This window comes from Prinia subflava, chromosome 11 (assembly GCF_021018805.1).
Source record: "Prinia subflava isolate CZ2003 ecotype Zambia chromosome 11, Cam_Psub_1.2, whole genome shotgun sequence".
NCBI lineage: Eukaryota > Metazoa > Chordata > Aves > Passeriformes > Cisticolidae > Prinia > Prinia subflava.
In genome coordinates this window covers 9237216-9260274 of record NC_086257.1, presented here as the reverse complement: position 1 = coordinate 9260274, position 23059 = coordinate 9237216, and the positions used below count along the sequence as shown (strand labels likewise).

The 23059-nt window shown below is 45.1% G+C and overlaps 1 protein-coding gene across 6 annotated transcripts in view; it reads left to right on the top strand.

Annotated features, from left to right (window-relative positions):
• DOCK10 (dedicator of cytokinesis 10) overlaps positions 1 to 23059 on the top strand; it is a 147148-nt gene that overhangs the window by 15494 nt on the left and 108595 nt on the right. For 4 of the 6 annotated variants that reach the window (XM_063408200.1, XM_063408199.1, XM_063408203.1 and 1 more), the window contains exon 1: positions 10954 to 11180. The exons of the other annotated variants lie outside the window; for them this stretch is intronic. In XM_063408200.1, coding sequence (XP_063264270.1) covers positions 11016 to 11180 — 165 coding nt within the window. In that variant the 5' untranslated portion in view covers positions 10954 to 11015. Of the gene's footprint in view, positions 1 to 10953; positions 11181 to 23059 lie in introns of those variants that run through there. 6 annotated transcript variants of the gene reach the window in all.

Genomic DNA, 23059 nt, shown 5'->3' with positions numbered 1-23059 from the left:
TGGAATGAGATTGTTCCTTTTGGTTCCTTGCTTCTGGCTGAACTCTTTGCATATGCCTCAAAGTGAAATTGCCTTGAAATAATAAGCAGGGATTGTACAAATGACTTAGAGTTGAAAGAAGCCTGATTGGGAGCCTCTTTTGTTCATTTCTGGGTTAGGTTAGAAACAGAGCCTTGGGAGAAGTTGTACAGCCTAAATGGCCAGTTCATCACCCCTAGCCTTTGGTTTGAGGCTTCTGCTTTGGTTGTGTTTGGGGCAGGCCCAAAGAGGGCACAAATTCAGGCTCTGCTTTGTTAGGCTGAGTAAGCCATGGTCTTACACGTTCATGGAACAACAGCTTGGAAAGGACTTCTGGAGGTTGTCGTGTCCAGCTCCCTGTTCAAAGCAGTTCCAGAGAGACAAGGTTACTCAGGACCTTGTCCACTCTCCAAGGATGCCCTGTTCCTGTGTTTGACCACCCTTCATGGTTAAAAGTTTATGTTACCGTAGTTAATTGAAATGTCCACTGTCACATGTGTTTGTTCATTGTGTCTCATCTCCTGCTGCTGTGTCTCTGTGGAAAGCCTCTCTCTTTTCTGTGCCCTATGAGAGTGTGGACTGGCAAGGTTTTCCATCAGCCTTCATTTCTTAAGGGTGGGCAAAGGTGTTTTTCTCAGCATTTCCTCCAGCCTCAGTCTGTCGTGGTGATCTTGCAAAGAACTCAGTCCTCTGTGTCAGTGGACTTGTTCTGGGCATCTGAGAACTGAACACAGCGACCACATTAATTTCCTGGGCACATTGGCAGGTCTGTTCTGCAGCTGGTTCATTCTTGAAGGTGGCCAGGCCTGTTCCTTTACTTTCAGTGATGTCTCAGCAGGGTATTCATGTCATTATTTTAAACAGTAGTGTAAGTACTCCCTTTGCTAGAGGTACCTTGCATGCTATCCAGAACTATACTGAACTCTGCTTGTGCTGTGTCATAGTGGTAGCTGATGATCAATTTGGTATTGGCCTCTGCTTCCAGCTCTTCCTCCTTTGTTTTCAGCTGCTGATTGCCCAGCTTGTAATAGAAATTCTTAGCTTCAAGACATTTGACGTTTTGAATTAAAAATTTATTAAATTAGTTTAGTATGCTTTAGGCAGCTGAGCTCCTGGCTCCCTGGGACAGCCCATTATTTTTGTGAGGGACTTTGGAAAGGGCTTTCTTGCCTTGAAAATCCAAAAGCCTTCTGTGAAGAGCATGTGCAGAGGCAGGTGGGAATGCTGCTGACCTCTATCACATGCAGTCTGGACTCAGAGGCACAAGGTGCTGGATGTTACTTTTGTAATGTCAGTCCGGTTCTGAGAGAGAGGAAGGATATCAAAAGTGAGAGCCAAGACTGTATGTCTCTGGCCTGACTTCATCTGCAGGGGAAAAATGGTGGGCTTTGGGTTCTTTTTCATTTTTCATGCAGACAAATAAAGCAAATGCTTAGCTCCTAGGTAGTTATTCTAAGAGCTGATATAATGAAGAATGGGAAACTGCTGGAAGTCTGTGACTGAGGTGAAGATGCCATCCAGGCTGCCTCTGGGTTCCACACTTCATTTCTCAAAATGTTTTTACCATGTGTACATTTGCAATCAATACAGTCCTGCTTCTCTAGCTTATCTGGTATGGCCTGAATTTAGACCAGTCCTGTGCAATCTGTGGCATTTGTGTATGAAGCCTGACCTGTTCATTTAATACCGGATTCCACACTTTCTTGGTTGTAAACCGTTAGTTTTTTGTTGTTAAACAGTATGAAAAACATTAAATAAAATAATTCATTTATGTTATTTAAATTCCTACCTCAAATGTTAAGGCATGTGGTTTTTTTCCTACTCAAGTGAGTTGTTTGAAAACCAAAGGAGTGTATGAGTAGATTGGAGTGTGCTAAGAGATACCTTCCTTTGCAGGCTCTCTTGTGACCCAAAAAAAGAGGTATCTTTTCAGAGTTAGAGGCTGAAAGTGCTCTGGTTATGCAGCAGTTCTGGGGTCTGTTATTGTTGTTAGCTGGGTTGTAAATACAAAGATGTCATTGGCTGGAGTGGAGGCAAATGAGCATAAGAAATGCATTTTCTACCAAGATATCACTGTCTAAAATTCTGCTCTAGTCCAGATTTGAGTGGCCTTTTTGGAAGTAACTCCAGTCTCTCTTTGTCTTTTATTGTGTTTGCTCTGTATTTCTAGCCTGTATTGGAACAGAAATACTAGTTTTGGCTTATGGCAAGCTGTGGCTGTTACAGAAATAGAGAATAGGTTGAACGTCCTGAAGATGAGATGTCAGCAGTAAAGGTTTCTGTGGCTCTTGTCCAAAGTTTGTGGATGTGGGTGAGAGGTTTTGCAGTGTTTTTTTAGGCCTTTGATCATATTTTAGAGAAGAAGTGGTAGTTTACTAAACCACGGTGCTGTTCAGGCCATTCAGCAAAGAGAACATTGCTGTACCAATGACACCTCATCCAAACCCACATCTTGCTCTTAAAACCTCATTGGTGGCCACAGACATCTCTGTCTCCGTGTGCCCTGGGACGGCTGCCTGGGGGATGGTCCTGCCTGCTCTCCCCACTTGCTGGGTTCTCCTTCCAGTGTTTCCATAAGGGGCAGGGCTGGTGCCAGGGCAGTCAATGGGGAATGCATTTGCTCTTCTGTGGGAAGAACATCTTGCCATGTGGCTGGGAATGTTTTATTCTTTAAAGCTGGTTTGTGAAACATCCAGACAGAAAGCTTTGGAATTTTTGCACGTCATGGGGATGTTGGACTGTGACAGGTAACAGACGAGTAGCACTCTGTTTCAGCTGTAAGAAATATCTAAAAACCAACGTGCTAAAGTGAAAACAGGCACTATGGTCTCTTTTGGGTTTTTTCCTCTATGCTAGTTTTGGTTTTCAGACCCTTTCCCATTGGCTGGTGAAATGGAGGTCACCTGGAAACAGGATAATGCCATTTGAGGGGCTGTGTGGAAGTTGAAGTGTATCTTTCTAAAAGTGGATAATAATTTGCTACCAGTTCTTTTTGGGAACCAGTGGGGTGGTGGCTGATTTTTTTTTTCCTATTGTGACTTATCTGTAAAATCTTTGCTTTAGAAGTGTAAGCTCAGCCAGGGTTATAACTTCTGGTGAAAACTCTTCACCAAGTTTATCTTAATGCGTTATGTTTTTATTTAACTCCGTGCCAAAGAAAAGATGAGTTTTGGTAGCTCCAACTTATTCCCCAACAGTTTTATGGGATAATAAAAGTTCTTTTTAAAAACAAACAAACATTTGCTTTGTAGGTTAAGTAGTTATTTTTCCTGGTTTGAAGTCAAAGATTTCTTTTCCTGTTACATGTTTAAGGAAACCACAACAATGCTCTTAGCTGCTCTTTGGAATATTCTGTGCTAGATCCAGAAGCCACTGAAGTGCACTGAAATAAGGAGGTTTTCATCACTGCCTATGGGTTGCAGTTCTTCATTTTACTTGATTTAAGAACAATCCCATTGGTCTCACAAAGGCTGTAATTGTGGAAAACTACCTTTCAAAGTGAGGAATTTCTTGAAAATCAGCAAGATACTTTACCTGAGTTGAAAATAAGAATGTGGAAACCACTTGCATGCAGATTCCAAATTTATTTCACTTTTTGTGTAAAGAGAATATTTTGAGAAACCTCTTTAGATGTTGAAGCTCCAGAGATACAGTATTCTAGACCAGCATCTTTCATCAGCCTGTTAGAAATCCTTACAGCTGCCTTTTAGCACTTTGTTTTCTTATTTGTCAAGTGGTTGCAATTTTTTGATGCCATCTGCTGTAAGATCTAATGGGAGAAACCTGTATTTTGGCCATGTTCAGTGTGGTAGTAATTCAGGGTTTCCACACAACCTGTGTGCAACTCTTCGCACCAGGCATCAACATGAAAGAGCAGGAGAATATTGAGAAAGGCAGCACTAGCACAGGCAGTGGTGAGAAGCCCATTTCTGTGTTTATGTGACTTTTTCCCTTCCTGCCGTGTCTGTAGCAGTTGTTTCCACTCCGGGCAGGTGGAGCGGCTGTGAGTTGGCCTTTCGTGTACCACTCCCTAGAGGGTGCCAGACTCCGCGCTCTGCAGCCCGGTGCCTCCGCAGCCTTGTGCCGCTGCCTCCTGCGCAGCGAGCATCTCTGGGTGCCATGGGGTGCAGGGAGCATCTCTGGGTGCCATGGGGTGCAGGGAGCATGGCTGGGTGCTGAGGGTGCAGGGAGCATGGCTGGGTGCTGCAGGGCGCAGGGAGCATGGCTGGGTGCTGAGGGAGCATGGCTGGGTGCTGAGGGCGCAGGGAGCATGGCTGGGTGCTGAGGGCGCAGGGAGCATGGCTGGGTGCTGAGGGTGCAGGGAGCATGGCTGGGTGCTGAGGGCGCAGGGAGCATGGCTGGGTGCTGAGGGTGCAGGGAGCATGGCTGGGTGCCATGGGGTGCAGGGAGCATGGCTGGGTGCTGAGGGTGCAGGGAGCATCTCTGGGTGCCATAGGGTGCAGGGAGCATGGCTGGGTGCTGAGGGTGCAGGGGGTTATGGCTGGGTGCTGAGGGTGCATGGCTGGGTGCCGTAGGGGGCAGGGAGCATGGCTGGGTGCTGAGGGCGCAGGGAGCATGGCTGGGTGCCGTAGGGGGCAGGGAGCATGGCTGGGTGCTGAGGGCGCAGGGAGCATGGCTGGGTGCTGAGGGCGCAGCGAGCATGGCTGGGTGCTGAGGGCGCAGCGAGCATGGCTGGGTGCCGCGGGGTGCAGGGAGCATGGCTGGGTGCTGAGGGCGCAGCGAGCATGGCTGGGTGCTGAGGGCGCAGGGAGCATGGCTGGGTGCTGAGGGCGCAGGGAGCATGGCTGGGTGCTGAGGGCGCAGGGAGCATGGCTGGGTGCTGAGGGCGCAGGGAGCATGGCTGGGTGCTGAGGGCGCAGGGAGCATGGCTGGGTGCTGAGGGCGCAGGGAGCATGGCTGGGTGCTGAGGGCGCAGGGAGCATGGCTGGGTGCTGAGGGCGCAGCGAGCATGGCTGGGTGCTGCAGGGTGCAATGAGCATGGCTGGGTGCCATAGGGTGCAGCGAGCATGGCTGGGTGCTGAGGGCGCAGGGAGCATGGCTGGGTGCCGCAGGGTGCAGGGAGCATGGCTGGGTGCTGCAGGGTACAGGGAGCATGGCTGGGTGCTGCAGGGCGCAGCGAGCATGGCTGGGTGCTGAGGGTGCAGGGAGCATGGCTGGGTGCTGCAGGGTGCAATGAGCATGGCTGGGTGCTGAGGGTGCAGGGAGCATGGCTGGGTGCTGAGGGCGCAGGGAGCATGGCTGGGTGCTGCAGGGTGCAATGAGCATGGCTGGGTGCTGCAGGGCGCAGCGAGCATGGCTGGGTGCTGAGGGCGCAGGGAGCATGGCTGGGTGCTGAGGGCGCAGGGAGCATGGCTGGGTGCTGAGGGCGCAGGGAGCATGGCCGGGTGCTGAGGGTGCAGGGAGCATGGCCGGGTGCTGAGGGCGCAGGGAGCATGGCTGGGTGCTGAGGGCGCAGGGAGCATGGCTGGGTGCTGAGGGCGCAGGGAGCATGGCTGGGTGCTGAGGGCGCAGGGAGCATGGCTGGGTGCTGAGGGCGCAGGGAGCATGGCTGGGTGCTGCAGGGCGCAGCGAGCATGGCTGGGTGCTGAGGGTGCAGTGAGGAGGAATGGGCTGGGGGAATGCCTCGAGCACCTCTCACACGGTCATAACCGTGTACTCCCACTCGTGGGCTTTTGCTCTCTGTAACTTGTAGGTTATGAGTAGTTTGTGTTGGTCAAGGGTGGCTTTGCGAGAAGGAAACAATTTCAGGATGAAAAAGCTGTGAATAGTTCAGGAGCTGTGCTGGTCAGTTATGCAGTGAATACCTGCTTTCCTGGGTCACTAGGGAGCAACTGGTGGAAACTAAAGAATTACAAAGCCTGTCCATTCTCTTAGTGACCCACCCTCTCTGCTGTTTGAGACCTCAGTGTTTCTGATATTTAACCATTTTTGCAGCAACACTTGAAGATACAGTGCATGAATATTTTGAAATGAGTGCAAGAGGGTATGTTAAGAGTGGAAGGCATAGATTCTATTGATGGTTTGCAGCACCTGTAACTACGTAAGAATTCTTTGAAGTAAGTATGGGATCCCCAGGTGTCCTTTAAAGCAATTTTTTTTTCTCCTCCCTCAAAATGAATGGCAGCAGTGGTTCAGCCTAGCCCTGCACAGCCTCCTGTCAGCCTCTGGGCTGGATGCAGAAGGTTTGGGACATAACTTTTGGAAAGGAAAGAGGGCTGCTCCTTGAAGGTGGATTCTTGTCATCCCCCAGACCTCCACTGGGAGCAGAGAGAGAACAGGAGGTGTGTTGGAAATTCTGCCTCTGTGGCAGTGAGAGATGCCACTCTAATGTGGTGTCCTCCACATTGCTTTAAGGCCGTAGTCATAAGAACAAAGTGCATGAAAGACCTGAGCTTATACTCGGGTATATGTTCCCCTAGCTTTTCCTCATGCATAAAATGTGCAAGGAAAAGAGCCCCATTAATGAGGGTTTGTCTCATTAAGGTGCCTGCCAAGAAGAGCATCTCTTGGAGTACTGCACCTGTCTGATCTGGGTCTCGATGCTGATTCCTTGAGGGCCAGTTAGGATTCTCCTTTTTGTTTTGAAGTAACAGAGCATAAGAGTCTTTCAAACTTGGGTGTGTTTTTTCCCCTCTGCTTTCTTTGCAAGTGCCTCCAAGCCTTTATGAAAACAAATACTGGAGACAAAAAGCTTTGCTAAGAAAACATGTATCAGCTCTTTTTGTTTTGAAAGGGTGGGTGATAAATATTTAAGGGTTGAGAAATGAGACATTAGCTTTCCAAAATATGAGTGATCCTCATTTGCATCAAGGCAGAGGCTGTACTTTTTTTGTCTTATCTTGCTTTAAATGTTTATCTGCTACTTGTATGAACTAACTTAAGAGTTGTTTTACAATAAGCTGTGGGTCTGTGTGTGGAGCTGTGAGTGACAGCCACTGGCCACTATTGTTTATGTGCTGCTGGCGAGCTGCTGATCACCTGTAGCAGGATATGATGTATGTGGAATGGTAACTTTTGTCATTTGTAATGGTGGCATGAGCCTTATAATTTGTAACAGTGAGTTCTTGTTGTTTGTACTGCTCAGCTGTCTTTAGTTCCTGCTGGTGGCTTGAGGCTTCTGTGGGCCAGACTGAACACACTGCTCTAAGCACTTCCAGGCGTGTTCCTGTTCATTGTGGTGGCTCCTGTGCTCACCTCCACTGCTGCTTTGGGATTGTCACACTACGAGAACTTCTGAGGAGCTTCTCAGTATATGTCACACAAAAACACCATGGAGAGACAGGCTTGTTTTCCAGATTAAAAAAAAACCCAACCAAACAAAATGGGGCATATCATGCTGGCAACTGAGAGGTCTCATGGCAAATGGGGGCTCTGATCTGCAGCCATCCTCCTTGCTTGAGAGGAACACAGGCTCCTTTGGAGGTGGAAGGAGGATCAGTGTTGAGTTTGAAAGTAATCCTCACACAAAAGGATCTTCTCCAACGCTTGCCTTTCTGCCTTCCTCTTTAAAGCCCTCAGCTGAAGACCAAAATATCATTAGGTTGTATCCTGTTTATTGTTATCACAGGAATTCAAATGCCACAAAGAGAAAGGAAAATTAATGGAATAAAGGAAGCTGTGGGAAGGAAAACAGCTTTTAATGTGGTGTGCTAATGAGGTATGAAATAGGTGTGTAACCAAATGTTTGGTAGCATCTTTAGAAAGTCTTGCAGCCTTGCAGAAACAGAAATACAGGAATACTGTGGAAGATAAATAACCCAGTGCTTGGAGGAGAAGGAGTTTACTGTCTGCTACAGAGTGTGACAGAGTCTGCTTCTTCAGGCCCTGGCTGCCCTTTTGCAGAGCTGGCATCTCTTTCATGTGGAAGCTGAGGCTGGAATAGCTGTTAGCTCGAGGATACAGATGCCTTTGAACTCTGCTTTCTTATCATGGACTTTATAAGACATGGCAAGTGTGACTCACTTCTGTTCATGCACAGCTCTGCTGCTGCACAGACCCAGCCCTTGGAGTTGCTGAGGACTGGGTCACTGAAGTCCTCTGGGTTAAAACAATTGTATTGCCTATCTAATTATTTTTTTTTCCCTTTTATTCATGGAGTTGCCTTTAGTGGTCTCTTTCCCAGCCTGTCTCCATAAACCATCGTGCTGATGTTACATGTCTCCATGGCATAGCTAAAATGAGTGGTGGAGAAGATTGGAGTGAGAGTGGGCAGTGGAAGGCTTCCAGTGTGCCTGTTCCTTAGCCCAGCATTGCTGCCAAAGTCTTTGTAAGGGGGAATTAAGGAGCTGCTTGTGCTAAGGAGTATTTTGCTTCCCAGGGGGTTTCACTGAATTTTGTTTCTGGATTAAAGTGCTAATTAACACAAAATAGTGCTGAATGCTTCACTGCAAGAGTAACTAACACTGTTGATAACTGGTGTATAAACATAATGTATGCTAATGAGATCCCTACCTTTGTAAAACAAAGCTGTTGATACTCTGTGTGTGTCCAGGCATTTTTAGCGGGCTGGGAGGTTTCCTTTCCAATGATAGCTGATGCCTCTGTGAGATTTCCTTGAAACAGAAGGGGTTTTTTTAGCTCCTCAGTGGTTTCTTTTCCCCTGTGCATTAGCTGTTTTTCAGTTCTTGAATTCTGATCAAGAGCTGGAGGCTACTTTTAGCTGGCTTTGGCTTGTTAGTTTACTCGCTTTCAGACTGTATAATTTTTCTCTCCAAAGAGCTGAAATGCCAAGCTTGTGTCATTTCTACTTGTATCTAATAATAGCTTAATCCACAGATAATTGTAATGAAATTACTAAGGCCACTGGCAGAGAATAGTGTGATCCAAAGACTCCTGGAATGAACGGGATTCTTCCTGAGAACAAAGGGAAGCTTTGGGTGGAGCCCTAGGGTGCTGTTCCATGCACATGTGCTATAGTGTTGGGCTGCTCTATGGAAACCAAATTTCAGAAAAAGGCTGCCAGCTCTCCCAGCTGAGCACTGCTGAGTGAAGGAGGATGCTGAACAGACAGGAGATGTGTTAGCAGCCCCCAAGGTAGCAGAGCAGTGCCATAACAGCCAGCAACAGATGTTACCCAGGACCTTATAGCTGCTGCTGGAATTAGAGGAGGGATGGAGGTCTCCCTGCTGCCAAGTGCATCGTTTGTGTGGCCAAGGTGTCAGCTGCAGCTCTGGAGCAGGCAGGGGGCTGATGAGAACATTAACAATAGCAGCAGCAGGATTGCTGGATTGGTGCAGGAATTACTCAGCTGTGCCACTGTGCCCTTGTAATCCCATTTGGAAAGTCAGACTAACAATCAGATAGGAAGCCCCTCTGCAGGGTTTGCTCTGGGGAGGCAGGGACATCTCACCAGAGTGTGAAGGGGCTTCCAGGAGGACCCCAGGGAAGAGCAGGGTGTGTGCATTGGCAGGGCTGGGGGTCAGGTTGTGCAGTGCCCGCCAGTGCTGTTGATTGTTTTCCCTGTGTTTCCAGCAATGCTGTTTGCTCAAAAGAAATAAAGGCAAGAAATAATGGTGATGTGCTTGTTGCTATTAAAGAACAGGTCTAAAGGATTTACCTTTTCTGGGAAATGCTTTAATTTATGATGTCTTTTGGCAGATTGCTGAGCAATTAAACTCTACCTTAAGCCCAGGAAAAGTACTTCCATGGAAAGTTTTCAGTGCAGTTCCCAGCTGAGATTGTGAAGAGGATATTATTTACAAATATCTCATTAACAGACATTATAGAGTTGGTTATGCTCCCGTGGGAATCGATGACAAAACTTTCATGGCCTTCATTAGAAACAAAAACCTTCTGATGCAAGGTAAATATGGTTTTGGGTGCACGTATAATAAAGTTATACATATTAGCTTAAAAGCAGCTGCTCTGGAAGCCCTATTGGAAATTCTTAGTTTTCCTAATGTGTAGGAGAAATCCATTTTCTGTAGGTATTTTTAGTGCTAACTTCCTCTCCTGTGCTATTATCTTACACACTCTCCCATTAGTGTTTGCTATGTTTCCAGGTCAGCCATGTGATTGCCGAGCATCCCTGCCTGCTGTGTGAATGACTTGCCAGGCAGGAGCCAGAGAGGAAAGTTAGTGCTGGCTGCCCGTGCAGCCTCTCCCAGCGTGGAGCCCCTGATAACACACAGCAACCCTCCTTTCTGCCCCCTCTGGGGAGGTCAGCACTGTGAGATTCAGGGTGAGACAGGTGTGAGGCTGTTTCTCTGTGAATGCAGGAGGGTGTGTAGGGACACAGAACAGCCCCACTCTTGAGAGGGGTTTCAGAGCTACTGCTCTGCCTTGAGCCACAGTTGTTTTAGCATGAGCTGGGTGAAGCACACAGATTGCTGCCTTTTTGCCACTTGTTACATTTATAACTCAAATGAACTTGCTGTGCTTCAGAAAATTGCAAGAAATGGTGAAAAGATTGTAGCCCAAATCCCTCTGTGAGCTTTTTTTTTGTATGTGTGGTAAAAAACCCTTAGGCAAAGTGTTTTAAACCCTGCAGTGCTGATAATGAGAGTTAATAACTTTCCAGATATTGGCTTTTTTGCTATGTATGACTTTTTAAAAAAGGTATTTAAACCGATCCAGCCAGTTGCTGTGGATGTCTGTGTGTGTGTTTAATGAACAGCTGGCTCTTTTGAACTGGGGATTTTAATACTTTCAGTTCCATGAAACTGGAATGGGAGGAGGCGGGTAATTGTACAAGAGGGGGAGCGCGTTTTCTCATGCGAATTCAGGAGCAGGGAGGGAGGGAGGGAGGGAGAGGAAAGCATCGTAATATTGCGTGTGGTTCTGTTTCAGTGGATCAAATCTTTCCTCTGTCTGCATCCAAGCTATTTGGTTGTGATCAGATGATCAGAGCTCAAGGAAGCGATTGGAGAGCGAGCTGGCTGCAGCTGCACTGTAGGCTGTTTGCAGGGACAAGGAGCCACTGTTTTTCAAACATAGCATAAACATAGAAGTTATTTTGTAGGCTTCAGGATGCAGATATGGGTTGTGCTGCCAGCATTGTTCTGCTCCAAGCCTTTCGTTCTGTGGTACAGAGGAACTGTCCACATATCTGCAGGCGCCGCCGCCGAGAGGAGTTGTCACATGAAATTCTGCCGCTGGATAGCGACGATGAAATGAGCAGACCCAGGACTCTCATCATAATGGTATGGTACACTCTGATAAAGAGAGAGGTGACAGAATTACAGATGTTATGTGATTGGTTTTTTTCCTTTGCCTATATATTCATAGAGAGCATTGACAGGCGGTTTGTCAGTTCGGGCAGTTTGCTGTGGATTTGCTGTGTCTATAATGTTACTTTGTAGGTGAAGCTGTAAGCTACACATAAGCTCTGTGTAAAGTAAATGTTCTGTTATTTAATTGTTGGTGGGTTTTGTTTGTGAGACAAGCAGCACTGGAGCCGGTAGCATGGTTATGTTTTATTTCAGACTTGGAATTCCAAACAGCAGACAGCTTAGGAAATGTTTGCTAAGTCTGTTCATCATAAAAACAAAAACAAACTCAAAAGCCAAGCTAAACAAAAAAAAAATATCTTTACTTGCACCCAGGATGCAGCTGGAATTCATATTACATTATATGCAAATAAACTCCCATATATCTTTGCTTCAAGCAGTTTGCAGCAGTAAAATGTTTGCTGGATCACTGCTTTCCAGTTTACTGAGTTGCCTCTGTTCTTTAATGAAGGGGGCCTTGAAAGGCTCTCAGTCTTCGAGTGTCATTTTCTTCCTGAATTAAATTTTTATTTTGTGATGGGAATATAATAAGCACTGCAGGTTTATTAGACATAAGTGACAGGGTTGTTCCTGATTATAAATCGCTGTTTCAGAATGAGGGATACACTTACTGCCTAGTTACTGCTCTTCTTTGCCAAATACACATATGGTGAGCGTTTCCAGAACCCTGGAGTGGTTTGCATCTGAGATGGCAATGATTTGTCACTCTGTGGCTCTCACTTGATAAAAATTACCAAGACACTGGAAATAGTATTTTTGTCAGGACATTCGTATATATCATTTAAGTGGCAGAGATTTGATGAAGTTCAGAGCAGTCCCGTGATACCCGGATCCCACACAGGGCTGTAACTTAGTGCTAAAGGGTAACATTAGATAATTTAATAGCTGTCCTGAGCAGCTGTTTTGAATAGAGCATTGCTGCCCATGGAGAGGTGTGTGGTGCAGTCATGGCAACGATAGTAGCAAGGACCCAATCTCAGCAGTGCTTTACGTATCAGCTGAAGGGATTATCCAGTGCAGGGGGAGCCGCATGTCATAAGGAGGAAGGAAATTGATTCCATCATTGCGAATCTGATGCTAAAGCTTCTTTTGCTCTAAAAGTATCTATGTGTACATAATAAACTTTTTTCCATCCACTTAATGGTTAAATAAATGACCTCAACAGCATTTAAATGAATAAATGTCTCCTTCCTGGTAGTAATTTCAAGCATGATGAAGTGAGAAATGTCTGGAAGCACATTCGAGTATGGATCATCTGTGTAACTTGCTGCAGTCCGTGGAAGAAAAGGGTAGTCATGGGTGCTGTGGCAGCAGTCACTGTGCCAGCCTTGCCAAACCCAGAAATACTCAGCAGCAGCTTGAGTTGTGCTTCTCAGTGGTCAGTCCTGTGAGAGCAGGGCTCCAAGAGCAAAGGTCCCTGGGCTCTCAGAGAGGTGAGGCTTTGCCCTGCACTGTGGAGGGAGCTGTGGAAGGAGAGGCATGCTGGTCACGATGCTCTGTTAGCTGATGCTGGAGGTGGGCTCTGAGATCCCCTCAGACACATCCTCAGTTGTACTAACAGGGGCTTAGAAAACAGGTTTTCTGTGTCAGTGGTCAGTACACTGGTGTTTGTCCTGCCTGAAGGCTGCCCTTCCCCAGGAGCTTTGTGGGATCATTTCCTCCCTCTCAGTCCCTTTGAGAAGAGGAGGAGGAGTGGTCCAGCTCTGTCCTGAGGCTGGGATATGTGCAGGCAGGTGCTTTGGAAGAAACTGCTGGGCAGAGGTTGACTTTGGACACATCTTTCTCTTCAGGATGTGTATTATTACCATGCTTTTGTTTTGAAGCAGTTAATTATGTAAATATCTAAATGAATTTGCCATTAAACTTTGCAGTTAGGTTTAGGAATGCTGTGAAGACCTGACAAACTCAGAAAAAAGCGCTACTTCAGAGGACTTTGTGGCAGAATGCATGGTCCTGTTTCCATCTGAATCCATGTTACTTGAAAGAGCAGCATGCTAAAGAGAGCTGGAGACTACTTGGCCTTAATAAAACACATTATGGCCCTAACAAATTAAGTTTTTCCCCTGGCTCTGGTGTAGATCATTGAGGATTATATCTGGATAATACAGTGGAGGCAACTATGTAGATGAGCAAAAGAGTGTTTGGTTCCCAGTGTCATTATGCACATTGTGCAGATGCCAGGAGCTGAACTGATCCAAACGAGATTCCTGTCTGAGGGCAGTGAGTAATTGCAGTGCCCGCGAGGAGAGGCGAGGAAATCTCAAAATGCAGAGCACCAGAAGTACCCTGATGGGCCTGGGTGTGATCATTTGGCTCCTGTCAGCTGAAGGTCTGGCATTTTGCCTCTTCATGCCTTCAGATGAAATGGTCTTTCCTCTCTGCAGCTTGTGTGCGGCTGCCTGCATGTGCCCTACTGAAGGTGTGAGCCTTCGGTACTGATTTCAGGAGATAAACTGTGCCTTCTCTTTGCTGTTCAGGCTCTGCTGTCTGTTTGCCTGTCCTGTGTGTAGCAAAAGTAAAGTCTTGGTGTTGCCTTGATACAGAAAGTAACCCTGAATCAGAGAGAACAGCGGTCTACCCTAAAATGCCTCAAGTAAACAGCTCTAGGGATGTGCCCCATTTTCCTTTGTTAGTCACTGAAGAGGAACATCCTGGTAGAATATTCTTCTAGGAATTGTTTTTGCCAGTGGCACTCCACACAGGAGATGTTGTGGGTGTGCTCTAGGAGAAAAGAAAGGAAGAAGTCCCGAGCACAGCCTCCAGCTATTGCTTAATGGCTACCTACTAATCACTGAATGAAGCCTTTAGGCATCACAGCAGGCATTTCTGTCATTCTGGTCCTTGCAGAAAGTGAGGATTGATGTCTTTATTCAGAGAATTTTTTTTTCTTCAGTTTGTTAGTTTAGAAATCTGGTTTTACCCTTAGGCAAGACAGATAAATCATTAGTTTTATATCTTGACTGGATCCACAGAGCTGGGAGAGATGTTGGAAAGTGAAAACTGGAAATTCTCTGTTAATTACTATTGTGTGTCATCTTCTCTTGGATGAAATCCTGGAATTTGCCTGAGACATGCAAAGTAAGTGTCCAAACAACCTCTAATGTTGTGTACCAGTTGCATCAATTTGTTCAGTTACAGTGATTTAATAGACCCTTGTTTCTGTACCTTTAAGAGCATGTCTGCAAGAACTGGCTTTCAAAATAAGTCTATGAGATGGCAGGGTTTCAGGTACCAAAAACCTTTCTAGAGTGAGTGCAAATGGCTGTACATGCTGCTTCCACAACAAAAAGGAGAAGAGGAAGATGCCTGAAGGAAGAAAATTAAGTACATGGATTATGTAGAGCTGTTTGGTGTTTTAAGGAGGGCACTAACATTCAGGATGATGGTTTGCATTTGGAACTTGTGACTTGAAGTTGAGCTTTATCTAGTAGGTCATTCTTTGAGTTTTTTCATGCAATATATTACAAACTGTGGCAGCTGAGATTTGTGTGATAAGAGCAAAGTGTATTTGAGGATATGATCCTACTTTCCACCACCCCCAGCTTTCCTGCCCTTGGTAATAAACCAGATAAAAATGTAAATATTGTTTTGTATTTTGAATAAAATAGTGTAACTTGAGCTGACTTATTAGCCTGAACACAGCAATATTCACTTCATTAATGCTGCCCAAGCTGCTTCTCAGGCCAATTAGTTTGTAAATTGATTTTTACTCTTCTAAAAGCAATAGAGAACAGAAGCATAGCTTTGAGAATTTCCCATCATCTAGTGCTGAAGTTTCTCTCCAGAACTGTGTTCCTTAAGTTTTGTTGTATGGTCTGTGTTGATTTTCTACTTTTAGTTGAAATAATTTTGTGCACTCACCCCATTTGTATGCATTTCTCTCCTGAAGGTCTGTACAATACAAGTGCTATCAATGGGTGGCAACTCCAGGAATTGCAGGATCTTTGACTCATAAGTTACTGTTTTTGAATGTGGCAATGTGTCTGTGTATACCCAAATAGTGGGGAATTGCAGTGCCTTTTGGAGGCTCAACCCTGGGAACAGAAGGGTGTTCCCTTCCTGCAGAGTCTTGGAGGAGGGATTGTCTTTGCAAAGCAAAATTACCCAGAGCTGCAAAATGAAAAAACCAAAAAAAAAAAAAAAAAAACAAAAAAAAAAAAAAAAAAAAAAAACAAAAAAACAAAAAAAACACAACACAAAACAAACAAACAAAAAAAAAACCAAAAAAAAAAAACAACCCACCACCAAACCCTCAGAATTTTCATGACTTCTTAGCTCAAGTCAGAGAAGTTTCAATGTGTAATGCATTTTAAGCAACGATAAGCGTATGGAGCTTTATTTGACCTAAACTTCCACTTCAGCACTTGACCTCAGCAGGAACAGAAACAGGCCAAGGTTTGAATAAATGAATAACATTTGAGTGTAAAGAGGAGAAGTAGTAAGTGATGCACAAAATGTAGTTCTGCTTCACAGTCATTTTGGCCACTGTTCTTGCTACCTTTGCAGCTTCTTTGTGTTTGTGCCCAGTGCCCCTCAGATCTGTGACTGCAGTGTCTGCCAGCCCTTCCCCTGGGCACCAGGGACTGTGTCCCTTGCTGTGTCCCTTGCTGTGTCCCTTGCTGTGTCCCTTGCTGTGTCCCTTGCTGTGTCCCTTGCTGTGTCCCTTGCTGTGTCCCTTGCTGTGTCCCTTGCTGTGTCCCTTGCTGCTCCTCAGAAGGATGTTGGGTTTGTTTTGATGTTTGCCCATTCAGGCAGCAGCTGTGGCTCTGGGTAGAGTTTCTTATATACAGAGAGGAGAAAATGAGGGTCAGTTTTCATTCTTCAGTGCTGCACTACCATGTAGTGTATGCATATGGTTCAACAAAAGCTGGTGGTAAAAGTGGCCTTTTACCACTGAGCAAATCTTCTCCATCTGACTCTGGTATGCTGAGCAATGTTTTATATTGCTTTCCCTTCTTATTAGTGTTGCAGCAATGTGTGTAGTATGACAGTGTGTGAAATGTAATTATTATGAATGTGTTAACCAAATTTTTTATGACAGCTTATGAAGAGTGTGGGCTCAAAGCAATAAAGTGATGAAAACATCCTTCTATATATGAGAAATTTATTCTCTTTTTTCTAGGGAAAAAAGAGAGAAGTAAGCTATTTATTTGTATCCTACCTGAAAGAGTAGGATATAAATTAAAGAGGCACAGAATGTATCTGTAAGTCTCAGTCCTTGGGAGTGCTTTGGGAAGGTGATTTATGCATTATTTGACAAAAACCCCAATTTAAGATGTGTGTTCAAAATACTACTTGAGAGGGAAAAATTGACCTATAGAAAGGCAGAAGAACTTGATTAAGGCCAAGAATACAAAGAGAGAAACAAACCCACACAAGAAAAGCAGGAAAAAAAACAAGTCAGGTTTTCCAGGCTTTGGCCATCTGCAGGCACAGTGCTGTGTCACAGGCACACATACACACAGAGTATGCACGCACATGCTTGGTTTGTCATGGTTTTGTCTGTGATGCTCTGCAGTTCTGCTTGGCTCCAGCTCTTGTGGGCTTTAGCAAATGCAAGCTTTCCATAGTTCCCTTCATCATTTTGCTCTTTGGATGGTCATACAGAGGAAGGTGGGAAAGTTAAGAAGAAGATCCCAGTGATGTGTCTAGTCTGGCATTTGGAACTGGAGGAGCTGTGGTTGTAGTAACCTGAAGTTCTGTATGTGGTGTGCTGTGCTCATACACCAAGTCAGCCATGAGCACGTATCTCTCCTGTGTTCATCACAATATTAAATATTTGAATTAATTATAATGAAAAGATAAATTGAATAATAATTAAGATACTAACATAGATTTAAATGCCTAGTGCTAAACACACAATGAAGCATCTAAAATAACCACAGTAATATCTTTGAAGTTTTGGAGACTTGATTTGAAATGCATTTCACAAAGAATTTAGCACAGGTATTTTCTTCCATGCTGTCAGTAGACAGTGAGTGTTGGTGAGAAATAGAAAACATGCATGTGTGTATTTGGAACCAGCAGCCTTTAGGTATAATTTCAGAGTAGTTCTCTGGGTTTTTTTTATGCACATCTTGGGCTGCACAAGGAGTTCCAGACTCATGACTTTGCTCAAATAATTTGTTTGCTTCCCCCAGTGAGATTTTGGTACTGGGATGTGTGGCTGGTGCTGGCACTGTTCTGACCAGGCTGTGGGTTAGGCTGATAGTTAATATCTACAGAAATTAAGTGATAGCAGTGATACAACCTGCTGCAGTGTCTCGGCTGAGGAGCAGGGGGTCCCGTGCTCCATCTCCCTTAGGCAGCATTCACAGAATCACAGCATCCTCTGAGTTGAGCAGCACTGCCACTGCCCGTAGCTCACAGGAGGCAGGCTGGGGCAGCACAGGCAGTGTGTCGAGCCCGGGGAGTGCAGAAATGCCCCTGTGGTGCTCCATTCACGCTCCCAGCACACTGCAGGTGTTCACATTGCATTAACAGCGAGAGCGAGAGCATTCCTGCGGGGATCCGCAGCTGGAGCACCGACCTGCCACGGGCAGGGCAGCTGCAGGGCCTCTGGCAGCAGGGACAGTGGCAGCAGGGACAGTGGCAGCGTGGTGGCAGCAGCACTTGCATCTGAACAGGGCAGCTGCAGAGCCTCTGGCGGCAGGGACAGTGGCAGCAGGGATGGTGGCAGCATGGTGGCAGCAGCACTTGTATCTGAACAGGGCAGCAGGGACAGTGGCAGCAGGGACAGTGGCAGCGGGGTTGGTGGCAGCAGCACTTGCCTCTGAACGTGCATTCCCTGTCCTTGGCCCCGGCTCTGGCAGACTGGGTCTCTCTGGCTGAGTTAGGGGAGCTGCAGCTGGTTCCAGCAGAGCACAAAGGAACAGTATATTAAGCTCATGCTTTCACAAAATGATATTAGTGCCAGCCCTCAGCTCTTGCCGCTTACTGGCCTTAACTCACTGCTGGCTGCATTCCTAAGAGCCGGGCTGGGCTTTATTTTTCCCACTGTTGTCAATATAGAATCCTCTGAGTAGCACTGAGCTGGATTTAAATGCATACAGCTGAGTCCAGAGCCCATTTCAGGCCTTTGGCCACAAATAGGGGATATTGATTTAGCTTGGAAGCAGCAGTGCCCTGGAAGAGGTCTGAGTGCAGGGGGGAGCCATGAAGACACCGGGGCCCTCAGAGAACACCAGCCAGCCCAAAGTACTGCCAAGGTAAAAGCTGCTGGGAGGGAGAGCTGTCGAGGCAGAGACAGTGTGTAAGAGAGGAAGAGTTAAGTGATGAGAGAGAAGCCAAGGGGGAAATGCCATTTCTTCTCATCTGAAATTAAATAGGCACACTGCTGTTAAACTTTGGTCAGATATGTGATTTTAGAGGGCTACCCACCATTGCTCTGTTGATATATCATATTCTAATGCTGCTTTTTGCCTCCAACCTTGTTTTTTTCAAAAGCTTTGGGTTTATTTCAGAGTGAGTATGCTTCTTCCTGACTGATATTAAATTCTCCTCCCTTGCCCTTCTTCTGTCTCATCCTTCGCAAAGAGTAAAACCATCTTCTACTTTGACTTCAGCATAAATATGCTGCATTCCCCTCCCCTGTGGGGATTGGAAATCTGAATGGAGTGCAACAGAACTGCTCCTCAGATTTCTCACTTCCATGAAATTTCTCCTTTACAACACCACTCTTAATACAGTTGTTTCTAAAGCTAGTCTAAATAAACCGGTATGCAGTTTGTCACATTGCAGACAAAAGCATAATTCAAAGTTTCATTGCTCTTGAGAGACAGATATATCTCTGGACCTTTTTCTCCATGCTTCATACTCTCCCATCCATCAGAACTATTTGGTTTTGGTGTATGTGGGAAGTCTCACTTGCTCTGTAATCTCTCCAGTAACCTCTGGGCAGCAAAGCAAGATCATGTGGCAACAGGAGTCACTTCTCTTCATAGCAGCTGCTCAACCACTCTACCACCAGCTATGGCAGAAAGTTGAATGGATGAGTAGATACTGTGAGTGCACCTGCAGCACGAAATGAAGTGTGATCAACTGTGTTCTGTAAAACCTGGTGTGGGTAGCTTTATTCTTGCTTTTTCTGTGCACCTCAGCGGGATTCCCACCTGATTTCACAAAATCTCTCAAGAGATTGTGACTTCTAGATTACATTTCCTGAGCCAGACAGGGTTTAGATGAAAGGCAGCAGTGCTTCATGACTGTCAGATGACTGCTGTCATTGTGGGGGTGAATACAGACCAGCTCCAGCTTGCAATAGCTCCTGTAGGGCAAGGGGAACTGGACAAACACAGGCAAATGGTTTTGATGTTCCCTTGACCAAAGAGAGGTTTGTAAACGCAAAACACAGGACTAAATTTCTAGGTCTAAGCAGCATTTGAGCCCATTTGAGGCTGTCAGCTAGTACTGGCAGCTCTACTTTTATGATTAAAACAAAAATTAAATTAACTGCTGAGGTGCTGACCTGAACTCTTGTTCCCTGCAGTAACGTAGTTCAGGAACATAGGAACGGGTTTGTTATCTTCAAAGTGTTTGGAGCTAAGGAAGATGAAGGAAAATGGACTGGAAGAAATATGGGAACCATTCCTGGGCTTTCAGCTTTCAAATCACTTCCTTGAATAATTAAGGCTTCCAGCTTGAATTAGTGATTGGAGGAATATGGAGGAATATTTCACAATAGTGAAAGGATTAGGATTCAGCATCGAAAAGCAAGTCACAGGATGTTTTGGGTGGCAAGGGTTTGACATCATCTCCAGGCACTATTCCAAGACTAGTCCAGCTGAAGCTGGCTCAGACCATGGGCCATGATCTCGTGTGCCAAGGTGTGGCAGCTGTACACATGTGCACACATTTCCTGTCAGACAGAAACTGGTTACCTCATTGTTCTGGGGCTCAATTATTTCTCTTATTTTAAACCCTGTAAATAAATATATTCTATAAAACATACTTTTAATATCCTGTTAATGTGGTGCCTCTTCAGAACAAAGTGTTGTTTTCTGTATAAACAGAAAGAAATTGTGTGCAATATCTTACTTTACAATTGCTGTCTGTTAATAATTATTGCCAATTTGTGGTTAGCTTAAAAAATAATAGATTCTCTGTGTGTGGTTTTTGATGAAAAATAGCCATTGTGATGTTTGTTGGACTTTCCTGCCTCAGGGATCCCTCTGAATACAGTGTATGGAGCCAACTGAATTGAATTCATGCCTTTGGTGTTTGTTTTTCCTCACTTCTCATCTGTCAACTGCTGTGCTCATTTTCTTTTCATTAGTATTGATACTTGCATGAAGATGAGTCGGCCAGATTCAGTTGTCAGCTAAATGTGTGCAAATCCAGCAGAATAAGGTTTTGACTTAAAGCAGTAAACCAGATCAGAAGTTTAATTCTGTGCTGCTTGCATGTTTCTCTCTCCAAAAAAAGAAATCATGAAGTTAGAGTGGAAAATGTGTGTGGCCTTGCTGGATCAGTCAGTGGTTGGCTCTGAAAAGAGGATGCTGAGAGTTGAACATCGTGCCACCAATCACTCATGACTTTCTCTGGCCTTTCAAGTAAGGGTTTGGTGTTATTACCTTGATGTTTTCCACAGGTTGTGACTTATGTGCTAAAATTAGCTTGTGCAAAATATAAGCCTTAGCAGTAAAGAGATTAATTACTGAAATGTAGATTCCTGGAATCAGATGCTCCCCCATCGTCTGAGATGTTTCTGCCATTAGTAAATTATGTGCAAACATTCATTGCAGCCATCACTATAGGAGATCTGATCTTAATGAGATTATAGAGAAGTTCTTGAGGGAAACTGCTCTTGGAAGTGGGCCTATTCTTTCTCATTTTTGGATCCTTCTCTTTTATGGCTTGAAGTTAAAGAATAAAAAGTGCTCACACAGCTGATCTCCTCCTTTCTTTTCAGTGCCTTAGCCCTTTCCCTGTCTTTAACCCATTCTCCCATGAGCTTGAGGAGACTTTTCTCATCTCCTAGAGCTCCCCAGAAAATGCATCCAGCTGCCTGTTTGGTCTCTCCTCCTGCCCAGTGGTGCTTGGGCCTGACTTTGCTCCTTCTGGCTGTGACTCTGGTTGGCTTTTGCAGTGTTTGAGTTCCTCCAGCTATTGCCCACTGTCAGCTCTTTGGTTCTAAGCAAGGGCACGGCCCTTAAGGAGGTGCAGGGATCTTAGCAGTTACCTAACAGCTTGTTTGTTGCCAGAAATGTTAGTTCCTTTGACCTTCCAACCTTGCAGTTGGCTCTCCTTTTATCTTTTAACTGGGCTTTTAGGAAAAAAACCAAGTCCCTTGTTTGCTGTCTGCTCCCAGGGGTTGGACATGTGCTCCCTAGGACATCCTCCAGGTGAATGTGAGCATCACATGTGTCAAAGATAAAGGGAAAGAAATCCTAACCTTGAATCTGGTGCATCCAGCAGGAAAAATTCACTGTTGCTTTGCACTTTCCAGTATTTCAGATGCACAATGTATTTTGTTGTTCATGATGCATGTGGTTCTTCATGATGAGCATTTGCCTCTTGTAGCACCTGATTTTGCTTGTGCTGACAGTGCAGCAAAGATGTCACTTGGGGAAGGGCTCATGACTGGAGTGTGTGTGCATCTGTCACCTGCTTTTGTTCAGAAACCCTCTGACCAAGCAGCTCTGACAGACAGCATGCTCATTCCTCAAACTCATCTGTAATTGCAAAATATTTTTTAGCAGAATATATGGAAGTATACAGAATAGTCATAAACACAGTTTGAACTGAAAACTATTTGGAAATAGTAGAAATAAAAGTTTGCTAGCAAGTCCTTAATTCTGCTTTTTATATAAAAGTTAAAAATTAATCCAGGCCTGGAATTATAACCATGTGTTTTAGCCTGTCCTCTCTGAATCTAAATGAAACTGTAAGTATCAGTTAATAAAATGTAATTCTGAAACATTTACTGTATACAAAAGCCAATTCTTGAAGAATGCACCAAAACAGACCTGCCCAGATGAGATGTTTGAGATGAGTTGACATAAGAGTTTGCACCAGCTACCACTGAGAAGTTTCTTTACACAGTATTTTTAAGCTGCCAAAAGCTTTTGTACGTGCTAAGTGCTTGCCAATTTTTCCTTTTTAAATGAACTCAAAGGCAATTTTAAGCTACATGAGCCTGCAGAAAGAATCTGAATTGGTGGCTAAAATTTGTATTTTGTAAAATGCATTCAAAAGACAATTGTATTTCTTGGAAATATTTTCAAAAAGGGTTTTGTTCCTTGAGTCAAGACGTGTCTGCAGTGTTTTCAGGCAGAACAAGGGGCTGAGTGAGGAGGAACTGCAGCAAACTCTGCTTTATTTCCCATCCACATCCTTTTCTGGCACTTGTTTATTCCTGGCTGTAGTGTGTATTTGTAGGGAATCAGAAGTTAACCTTTTAGTTTCTGATTTCCTGACCAATTCTTTTGTTTCCAGCTCAAGTGGCACTTAATAGAACCAAGAATCATGATGTTCCAGCAATTTCCCAGTAAAAGGGAATTTTTTGGACTTTCCAGAATTTCCATATTAAAAAACCCCCCAGAATTTCCAAATTAAAAAAAGACTTCTTGGTACAGAGTCAGTTGTCAGTGACCAGTTTAGGGTTGACATAAGGCAAGAGTGAAGGTGCAAACAATTGTGTCTGTGTGTTGGATACAAAGAGCAAGATGTGGGAGAGGGGAGAAGCACAAGGGGAGGAATGCTGGCTTACACTCATCCCATTGGAGAAAATCATCCAGAAAGGGTGAGGGAAGAGGAATCACTGTGAGTCAGCTCTCTGCCTTGCAGGGGCT